The sequence below is a fragment of the Nothoprocta perdicaria genome, unplaced genomic scaffold, assembly GCF_003342845.1.
Source record: "Nothoprocta perdicaria isolate Ctin4 unplaced genomic scaffold, notPer1 scaffold_7, whole genome shotgun sequence".
Lineage (NCBI taxonomy): Eukaryota > Metazoa > Chordata > Aves > Tinamiformes > Tinamidae > Nothoprocta > Nothoprocta perdicaria.
Genome location: NW_020455976.1, coordinates 1,415,854 through 1,426,594, shown reverse-complemented (window position 1 = coordinate 1,426,594; position 10,741 = coordinate 1,415,854). Strand labels below are relative to the sequence as shown.

The window sequence follows — 10,741 nt, the reverse complement described above, 5'->3', positions numbered from 1 at the left end:
TGCCACAGCCGGGCTGCACAGCCCCTTTTTGGGGAACGGGGACATTCAGGGTGGGCACCCCCAGTCACCACGGCGCAGCCCCAGGGCCCTCACATCCTTCACAGCAGCAGGCACAGGGCGCTGGCGACGAGAGCGTCACCAGTCCCGCTCAGAGGGCTCCCGGTAGGGCAGCCCCAGCTGGACAAAGACRTCCCGTTCGGTGGGGGTGGGCAGCACGCGGCCGGAGCCCACCTTGATGCCACCGGGGCCGCGCGGCACCTCCGAGCACAGGGAGTGCTCCGACAGGCTCATGCCCTTGGTCTTGGCCAGGGCCCGCATGGAGCGGTTGAAGTGGGCCGAGCCGGTGAAGTAGAGCAGGGCRCAGGCGAACTCGCCGTAAGGCACCACGATGATGTCGAGGCGCCGGTGACGCTGGCCCGGCCCCGGGAGGCGACACACGCCCAGGTACTTCTTCTGCTCGCCGTTGTCCTCCTGGGTCACCAAGTCGTCGGTGAGGAAGCCTAGGAGACGGAGCAGACACAGGGAAGGGGCTGAGAGACAAAGACTGACCTGCCAAAGCTTCCTTTTCTCCAGAAAGGAACTGAGGTGTCCCAAAACGTGCTGCAGGGTCCCCAAAACCGGCTGGGGTTCTAGCAACCCCACACAGAGGCTGTGCTGAGCAGCAGCAATGCTCCCTCCTTAATGCCAGCCAGGGAGCTGCCCCAGGAACGTGGCCAGGGCCGCTGCACTCTAAGGACTTACAAAATATCCCGTAACCCATCGCCTGTGCCTCTGTGGATGGCACTCGTTTGGAGCCCAGACCTCACTGCCCCTCAGCTCCTACTCGCCCAGGCTGAGGACTGCTTAGGTGGCACATGCCCGTCACCAAGCCCTCTCACCGCTCCTGCGGAGGCTGTCGAGCAGCTTGCTGAAGACGCCGCGGTGAGAGCGCCCGTCGGGGTGYGTCACCAGCACATCCACGTCTCCACACGTGGCCTTGCCCCGGCGGTACGAGCCGCAGGCCACGCACACCAGCCCGGGSTTCAGCGCCAGGGCCGCTTGTCTGACCTGCAAGAGTAGAAAGGGAGGGATGAGGAGTCTTGAGGACAGGTCTCTGCAGCCCTCTCTTGRGAAGTATCTTGCACCTTTCCTTGCACCCTGCTTTAGGGTCCCCATATGGAGCAGCTGTGTAAAAAGCAGAGCAAAGTGTGCAGGGAAAGAGGCCATCCTGCCACCAAGAACCACAGGTGCTTGCATAGCTCCTGGGAGGTTCTGCCCAACCCAGATCCACACAATTGATATCTCCTGTGACTGTCAGTCACCCGGGCAAGCCTGAGAGATGAAGCGTCACTGAGTTGGCAGGACAGGGCCAGAGCCCTCAGCCTCCAGGAAAGGAGGAGGGCAGAGGGTTTTCATGCTCCKTGTGGGCCAGGACAGTAGAGCTCCTGCTGGCCACAAGGACAGCGAGCTGAACATGAGATGGTCACAGGTCCCTCAAGCAGAGAGGGGTTCAGAGCAAATCTCCTCAGCAGGACCCAAGAACCTGCAGTGTCATTTGCAGTCCCATCCTGCTGGGTCTCCGCCTTCAAAGCAGAGCTCGGCTTCCTGAGGAAAACCACTAGCAACCCAGCATTTTATGCTGAACTGATGCCAACCAGCCATATATAATCACACCTTCCCTTAATGCAGCCACTTTTGGGCTGCACTGAAGCCCCTGTTCTGCACAAAGTGCTGCTTCTGATGGCTTCATTCATTAAATCCTTGAGAAGGTCCTTGGGCAGCAGTAGACCATTCCCCACATGACTGTGCCAATCACCCAGTGGCAACAAATAACCAGGGGCCCGCTGATAAGGCCATCACGGGGCTGGGTTTCAGCAAGCCTGTGTCCATGCCCACAGCCCCCTGTCAGTCTGGGGGATCATCCTTCATTAGGAAGAGATAAACCCATTAACCTTTGCCCCAGAGGTGCTCCAAGAAGGCCACGGGCCTTTCTCATGCGGAGCAGCTCCTCCTCTGGTGCTCTTGCCCCCTTCTGACTTTAAATGAAGATTTCTAGAAAGCTCCCGGTCTCATCCCAGAGCCCCAAAGCTCCTCAGATCTCCTTGTGACAGGCAGCACAGACAGTGACTAATCCCTTCTTCGCTCTCCTGGGCCTGGATCAGAGGTGCGTGCGTGTCTATGGAGGGGAGCCCAGTAATCCCTTCAAATTAACAATAGCCCTGTCCCCAAGAGCCACCCTCTCAGCCCAGCCTGCCTGGGAAAAGGGCTGCTCGCCGCTGAAAGGGCTAATCCGGCGCACAGGAGTGACACCCCAGCAGGGACCCTGCCAGGAGGGCATTCTTCGTGGCCAGGGCCTGTGGCCGAGTGACAGGGTCATGCTGGCTGCTGCTTCTATGGTGATCAGCGAGCACGGGGGCAGCAATGGCAGCGTCCCCGAGCTYGCTGCTCACATTAGGGCACACTGGCTTAGCACCCCACGGCCCTGGAGTATCGTGGCCTACCAGAGCAAGCAGCACCCATTTGCAGCCTAAATCTCCTTTGCTTCCCATTAGGTACCCCTGCTCCAACACTAAGCTTGACAGCCAGAGCACAAGTGCTCGTAAGGTGCTCACAGCTTCCTTTGGAATAGGAAGGCAGCTCAGSGGCCCTGGCTGCAAGAAGGCGTCGCAGAGGAGATGAGGGACAGGCTAGGGAGCTGGGAAGCTGCTCATCCCACCATGCCAACGCAGCCTTCCAAAAGCAGGGCAGGGGCTGCAGTTGACAGGCAGGAAGCACCATCCTCCTTGAACCTTTCTACTAAGCAAAGCAGGTGCTTTGCGTGCCCATGTCCAGCAAGGGTCCCCCAGCCCTCATACCACTCAGGAGAGGTGCTGGAGAGCCCAGCTCCAACAGCAAAGCACCCTCCACAACCCGCAGCCTCCCAGCAGAGCCCAGCAGTGCTGTGCTCCGAGGGGCTGCCCTCGAGCTACTCACAGTGCGCTCTATTTCGGCGGCTTCCTCTCGAGACATGCGCTCCAGGAAATCCTCATAGTGCTTCAGCCCCACGGCCTGCTGGCTGGTGAGGGACGCCCTGGCGCGGATATCGTCCAGCGTCCGGAAACCCTGGTGCGGATCGTGTCATTATGTTCAGACATCTACCGAGTCTCTACTCCTCAAATGCTTTCAACTGAGATTTGAGGGGATTACATTCCACCCCGCTCGAGTCCAGGCTAGTCGCAGCTTCAGAGATCACATCACTTATGGTCTAGCTCCTAAGGAGGGGGGATTTAAGCAACCCCACTACCCACAGGCACTTCTAATCTCCACCTCACAAAGGCTTTGCATCTCAGCTAGCCCTGGCAGAAGGGTACTGTTCTTAAGGCATGGTGTTGCTACAGCTTGCTGGAAAACAGGCAGTGCAGGTAAGGGGAAGTAGACAGTGTGAACATGGCTGCATTTCAGACAATAAATTCCAAGACTACAGAAAGTCAAGTTTCATTAATTCTGCTCAGAAAGCAAACTGTTTCTAGAAAAGGAGCCCACCCAGTCACTCACATGACCAGCAACTGGGTCAGCACACCACCAGCAACTGGCTCATGAGCTGTCAAGGCCAGGATGTCCCCATACCAGGCTGGCTCTTAGCAGTGTTGTTGCTACACCGTTTGAGTGGTGCAAGAGGAGCTCCAAGCAGTGATGCTACCCCCTCAATTGCACATCTTCACCCTCTACTCCTCCCTCATCCAAACTCAGCCCCAGTTACAGGGGCTCCATTTTCCCCTGAATACACCGCACCAAAATCAAGTCTTATGTCTCCACCTGCAAAACCAGACACCACTCCTGACCAGTGACCACCAGAAACTATTGGTAATAGCAATTCTGCCATTGTGAGAAGGGGTCCAATAAGCCACAGTGTGGAAACCTCTTGTGTAGGYACTAAACTTACTTGCTGGTACCACATCTGGGCTGTCTTGACCCCTGCTCCCCAAATGTTGGAGAACAACTCCAGCACAGGCACGTTCTCGCTGATGTGATCCAGCTTGCGCAAATGTCCACTCTCCAAGATCTCCAAAATCTTCTCTGCCATCCGCTTCCCAATCCCAGGAATTTTACAGGCTTCCTAAACAAGAAACAGAGGAGTTTGTGGCAAAGTGAAGACCACAGACAGGCTGGGGAGTTGTTAAGCACTCAGAGACTGGCTACCCCCTAAGCAGTAACGGGTAAGTGGCAGGACTAGCTGTGTGTTCTGCTGTCCTCTCTGCACCAGCCTTACATACCCAGTGTCAAGTACAGAAAGACAAGCAGRCAGAAGGGGAATGAAACCCCGACAYACCTAACSGCTGGACCATCAGGCCCAGATCTAATTTGTCTTATGTACTGTCTCTAACGTGTCCCACCTGGCGATGCCTGAGGAGAAGGTGAAAATGTCTTCCCTCAGTCCCAGTGCKCAGGGATGTTTAGTTCATGAGTGCTCAGATCTGGCCTTATAACTCTCAGTGATCTGTTTTCTAGTGATCTGAAAACACTGCAGGTGTGAATCCTGTGTAGCCAGTGTGAATGCTACTGCTGTGTAGCCATCGAGAAAACAATTTACACTGGTTACACAGCTTCCATCARCACCCTCGCAGCAGGGAATTCCCAAGGCCTGAAGATAAGCTACCCTTCAAGAAAGGAGTCTGGGATGAGCTGGGATGCTASGTCCACCTCCCTGGGAAGGTATTTTACCTGATAGGAGGTGACTGGTTTGTGGTAGCTCTTGAGTGCATTGATGGCTTTGGAGTAGCCCAGAGACCTCCACTTGTCGCCCTGGACAGAATAGGCCTTTGCCAGCACTTCCAGCTTCTCTGTGATGCACTCATTGTGATTCTCCTTCTTGCTCTTGGAGGACTGAGCACAAACCCACTTGCTGACAGGCTGGGCCACTGTGGAAGAGCTGTCACTGGTCTCCTCCGATGATTTTAGAGGGTAGCAGCCAGAAATTAGTGCTTCCAGATCTCCCTGGGTCACAAAAGCATCTTCTCCTTCGCTGTCTTCATCATCAGAGTCTTTCTTTAGGGAAAAGCAGAAAAGTAGCCATATGAGAATAACTGCATGCCTCACATATGTCCCCTGGGCATAGAGTATTCCTGGGCAACCCGCAGGSCTTGGCAGGCCTTCCTTGAAGCAACACACACATCTGACATACAAAACACAGCAGACAGAGAGTGCAGCCCAAGTACACACACACCTCCTATGGCCAAGCCCCTGAGACCTAACTGAGGTAAGACACTGGTAATAAACAGGCAGCAGTTTCCAGCCGCCTGGTGTGACAGTGTCAAAATCCCTGACTGGGGACTCCTGACTCCCTATTCCCACCAGGAAACCTTTGGTACATGCACCCCCCCCCCCCATCTCTCACATTCAGACTACATATTCCACCCCACGACACAAATCATAGAAGATATGTGTGCAACTCCGTTTTCATGTTACTGACTTGGTAGTAAATAACCACAGCCCATTTTTTCCCCATGGCTATCTACAAGAAAAGGGGGAGGAAGGAGTGAGACAAAAGACTCCACATTCCTCAGTGACAGAAGGAAGACCCACTGTATACATTTGCTGATACCCTCAGCATTAGGATGCCTCTGTGTGGACTTACAAAACAGTCAGCCTTGGCTTCAGGTAATGAACAAAAGGGGATAGAAATGKGAAGCTGAGCAGAGGCTTTGCAGACTGCTCTGCTCACTGGGGTCCCCCTCTCTCCTTATATATAAGCACAGGAGCTCAACAAGAGTCAAGAGCTCCCATACTATGAAAGCAATCTCAAGTCAGCCCTGCAGTTACAAGTGACACTAAGTCACTTGTAACTAAGTCACTTAGTGTCACTTACAAGTGATACAAGTCACCTGACTAAGGCAGAAAGAGTCTCTGGTTCTGCTGGCTGGGGAGGGTGGCTGTCTTCTGACTATTCCTGCAGGATCTGCAAGTTACAGAGCTGAAGCCTTTCTGGAGAAGAGAAGGGATGTCCATTTGCTTTCCTTTTTGTAATCTTGCTTTCTAAACTCTGCTAATTGGGTTGGAGTGAGGCTTTGACAAACTAGCTTTATTCAATTTGAAACTTTGGACGTGTGACTCCCTTAGGCTACTCTGGCCCGTGAAGCCYTGGAGGAGGTGGATCAGCTACCAAATGCCTTAAGAGCAGCTAAGGAGCATATGGTCTAGCACTACACACGTCTCCAAAGCTGGAATATACAAACTCCCCAAATCTTCACGCTTAGCCAAAGCACTTCCTTGAAGAAATACGACTAGTTCTGTATCATGAGTGAAGCTTCTAAGATGCTTCAGGATCCTATAGCAGCTGACTGCCATTTTATCTTGATGTTAAAAGGAACYGGTACTGTCTTTAAAATATATCCAGTGGTTTCCTCTCTTCTCCCCAAACTTACCTAGTCCTAAGCTTGGACTAAGAGGTTTTGCTCCAGTATCTACAGATGGTTCTGTGCACAAACTAACCACAGAAAATACCAAAGTTTGAAGCAATTGAAAAGAAAATAAGAGCAACAGGGTTTCACATAGARTCTAACTACTTTCTGACCACTAAATGTGAGCAGAAATCATGGCAGCTGCCACGGGACCCACAAGGGTTTAAAAACCCTTTCCTTCAGTTAAGGGGGAGATTTGTTACAGATTACCACTAAATTAACCAGAGTTACAAGAAATAACAAGGATGGGGTAACAGTAAAGGTGACAAAGAGATTAGAAAGCAACAGCCAMTTTATGACATGTTGGATAGTAAGTCTGAGAAGGAATCCCCTCCAAAAAAACTCAAGAGCAGAGGAAAGCCCAAAATAAAGGAGCTTTCAGTGGACTGACAGCTAGGGTTTTACGAAACAGTGTTTTATTTATTAGCAACTGCAAATTTGGAGGGTGCTGGCAGCACYATGTAGAACTGCAGTTCTCAGAGATCCAGGGTAACTTTGCTACAGATAAATGTGGATGAAATCATGTCAAAACCAGCAAAACTAAGTGAAATGCAGAAAGAGAACAGAAAGCTAGTGTCAGGTCTGGAGAGGGTGACTCACAACAGAGGCCACTAATAACCCAGCACGGATATTTAAAACACAACACACAATCATCTGAGTGGCAACCTGATCCACTACACACGTGTCTGAAGGGAGTGCTTGCCAGGGAGCAGAGAACAGGTCAGCAAGGCTCAAGCAGGAACACAGGATGAAATATCAGAGGTTTTCCTAGTTTCCTGAAAGGGAAATATTCTCAGATATGGAATATTTCCCAAAAGGAGGCAGAGGAAACATGATCACCAGAATGAGCCTTGGACTGATCAAAGCCCCAGGACTGCTTCTGCTGGAAACATTTTGATGGAGACAGGAACACCTAAAAGGGACAAAGGGAAGCAGTAACCACGATCACAGCCCAAACTTGCCAGTACTGACGCACTGAAGAACCCAAATGCCTTTGCTTTGCTGAGGTATTCCAGCTGTAGCACTGCAGGGTGCTCTTAGCCAAGGAAAGCAGCACACAGGACCATTCACAAGAACGGCCTGTGCTGAAGCCTCACCTCAGTTGGCTCCTGCTGCCCAAGGACATCCTGGGTTTGAGGCAAGGAATCCCCCRCGGGTGCTTCAGCCTTTGGCTTCACAGCTTCCTGCCCTGCCTGGGGCTGAACCTCTTGGCCAGCCAGGAGCTCCTGCTGCCGCTGCTTCTGCAGCTCTCCCTCCGCCAGGTACCTGCCACAGAACAGACGTCTTCGCACAGGAGCAGGAGATTGCTCAGTCCCCAGATGGTTGCCTGGGAAATCCTCCTGCGTTATTTGGGATGGAGCAAACAACCAACATGAATTTTGCTCTCTCAGATCAGACTCATTACTCTGCTCTGGGCTCAAACACCCAGTTTCWAATCACTTTGCTGACCTGCAGCTTCCATTTCTCAGACTCTTCCTCCAAGGCTCTGCCAATACTCTTTGATTCTAACCTGCAGCTGCTTGCTGCTCCGTTCTTTGTTTCCTTGGGTGCCTAATAGTTCTACTTTTCATCTGCAATAATCAAGAAACAGCATTTAATTCTTGACGTTTCTAAAACAGACTTCCTTGCTATCTCTGACGGATTAGGAAGAAGTGTTTTAGCATCTGTAACAACCACAATACTCCTGGTAGCACCTCTGGACTCTGCTCCAAGTTCTGCTACGAAACAGACCAGCAACCAGGCACAAAATTCATGAACTGTATAGGGAGAAAAGACTCCAAACGTGCCCAAGGGATACGTAACAAGCTGCAGTCTGGGCATCCTGAGCACAGGTGAAACACCAGGGCAGCTCAGCTCGGAAAAGGGGCACTGTAGGGAAGAACAACGGCCTGGSATTCGCATACCTGTGTGGGACAAGGATGCAGTAGCCCTTGGTGCTCAGCAGCTTCTGGTCTCTAATGCAAGCGCTGAGCCAGGACGCCTTCACCAGCTGCAGCCCCGGCGGGAGCCTGGGCAACCTCAGGAGCCGGAAGGCCCGATCGCAGTCCATGTCTTCGGCCACCACGACGTGCGTCGCCTCCGCGCCGAGCTGGCCGAGGACGCGGCCGCCGTTCTGCACGATCTGCCTGCGGAAGATGTCGGCCCTGGCCTGGCCGATGCCGGCTCGCAGCACGTAGGCGGTGACGGGCTTCAGCCACCCTGCTGGAGGAGGAAACGGGAGCAGGAGGTCAGCGGGGCAGGAACGGCGCCCCACACCAGCCRGGCTGCGTGTTTCGTGCTGGGCTTTTTGGGAGCGACGGGAGCAGGGAATGTGGGGGGGGCAGCAGACAGGCCGCACACAGCAACCACCCATCCGCGGCCTCGGGGCCACAAAACGCCTCGTGGAGAAGGGCGCCAAGGCCGCGGCACCCCGGGCAGGCCACACTTACCCCGGGGCGGCCCTGCGCCCTCCTCCTTGGCCACCTTGGCCGGGGCGCTCCTGCCCGCCTCATGCCTGCCCTTCTTCCTCTTGGGGAAGGCCTTGACGATCCCGCACGGCTCCATGGAGGCCGGCGGGAGGCTCGCGCTGGCGGCGCCCAACACCGGCTAGAAACAGATAAATAATAAATAAATAAATATGGGGCAGGAGGCTCCGAGCGGCGCCCTCCTGAGGGCGGCACCGCGGAGGGAGGCGCAGGCCGGCAGGAACCGCGCGGGAAGCCACTTGAAGCGAGGCGGCGCGGAGCCCTCGCAAGCCGCGGGCAGGTGCTCGGCGCAGCGGCGCGGRGGCGGCGGCGGGCCCGCCATGGCGGCGCTTCCGGGCGGCGGGCGGAAGCGGCGGGCGCGTTGCCGCGGCGACGGCGCGGCCGCCATGGCGGTGCCGAGCTGGCGGGAGAGGCTGCGGGCCGCGCGCAAGGCCGCGCTCGTGCAGGACGGTAACCGGGAGCCGCGGAGCGAACCGGCACCCGCAGCGGGCTGCGCCAGCGGCCTCGGCGGGACCGGGACCCTGCACACGGGACAGGGACGCGCACCGGGGCGCACGGGCCCTGAGAAGGGACACGACCGCCGTCGGGGAGGGTCTTATACCCACACAGGGCCCCTGACCATGGAACAGGGCCAAACACCCGGGGACAGGGCGCCAGTCTGGGGGGGACAGGGTCACACAGGCAGGGACAGGGGCCCTACACCCAGGAACAGGTCCCCAAAGCTGGGRACAGAGTGACACCCCCGTGGACAGGGCCCCAAAGACAGGACATAAATCCAGGGGTGCCCTCTGCGCCCTGTCCTCACCGCTGCCTCGCCTCCAGGGAAGAGGAAGATCCACTACCTGTTTGAGGATGGCAAAGAGATGGCCGAGGAGTACGACATGAAGACGGGCCGGTTAGTGAGTAAGTGACGCCGTCCCCTCGTCCCTGGCTGCTGCGGCACAGGGGGCAGCAGGGCCGCGCTCACAGGCCTGGGTTAGTCTTGGGAGGGACCCGCTGCTTAGGGACAAGCTGCGCCCAGCTGSCCCAAAACCAGTTCTGGCTGTGGTTCCACTGAAGGTTCTGGGTAAAGTCCAGCCTAGGCAGAGGGAGCTCTGCCTTCCAGGGCCTGGCACAGCTGGTTTTGGCTACCCTCTCTCCCACCCATCCCCTCTCTTGCAACAGACTCAAAGGCACTAACTGGGGTCACCCTCTCGGGCTGTAGCACGTGCTGGGGTGAAAAGAGGCTTTTTGGCAACTTCTGCAACCGCAGAGAGGCAGAATGTCGGTCTGGATGCTATCCAAAAACCACATCAGCCGAGGTGTGGCACCTGCTGCAAGCCCTCTATGGGCTCAGCCCTGACTAGCAGAAGAGAGACACACTCAGTGCCAGTTTCCTGACTTCAGGAGCTGGCCAGCTAACCAGTCCACTCACACCCGAGTGAAAAAGACTGGAAGTTAGGGAAAAGGCCTCTCATAATGCATTGCGCAACTYGGTGGAGTACTTTTTATAGAATGGAGTAATGAAAACCTTCCTTCTCCTTTCCACAGGTAGGAAATGGCGAGAGAAGAATGCCTTAGGGGGCTTCGGCATGTGGCAGGTGGAGGTGGGAGATCCAACCTCGCCTCCCATGGGAGCACTGGAATCGGAGCTCATAAAGGAGAGCAGCTCCAATGTATGTAAGGGGGCTGCCAGCACCACTCCACCTAGRAACACCCAGCCTTGTGCTTGCAGCTGTAGCTGGTAGAGTGCAGGCCACTCACAGCCTCGWGAGGCAGCCAGAGGCAGCCCAGCCCTCTGCTGAAAACCAGCCCTCTAGCATGGAGTTGAGCAGAAAGAGGGCACTTAGTGTTTTTGTGGTGTTATTTTGGTTTTTTTTT

General features: G+C 55.1%; 2 protein-coding genes across 2 annotated transcripts in view; one reads left to right on the top strand and one right to left on the bottom strand.

Moving 5' to 3' along the window:
* Positions 1-8,984, bottom strand: POLL (DNA polymerase lambda). The gene is made up of 8 exons (XM_026050646.1): positions 8,846-8,984; positions 8,321-8,618; positions 7,514-7,682; positions 4,681-5,004; positions 3,902-4,075; positions 2,953-3,081; positions 879-1,047; positions 1-500 (listed from the first exon to the last, which is right to left on the bottom strand). Exons 1-8 carry the CDS (start codon positions 8,958-8,960, stop codon positions 136-138), a joined length of 1,743 nt encoding a protein of 580 aa, XP_025906431.1. The 5' UTR covers positions 8,961-8,984; the 3' UTR covers positions 1-135.
* A 252-nt stretch (positions 8,985-9,236) lies between these two features.
* DPCD (deleted in primary ciliary dyskinesia homolog (mouse)) overlaps positions 9,237-10,741 on the top strand; it is a 6,938-nt gene continuing 5,433 nt past the window's right edge. The window contains exons 1-3 of the mRNA XM_026050645.1: positions 9,237-9,331; positions 9,704-9,784; positions 10,412-10,536. Coding sequence (XP_025906430.1) covers positions 9,268-9,331; positions 9,704-9,784; positions 10,412-10,536 — 270 coding nt within the window. The 5' untranslated portion in view covers positions 9,237-9,267. The remainder of the gene's footprint in view (positions 9,332-9,703; positions 9,785-10,411; positions 10,537-10,741) is intronic.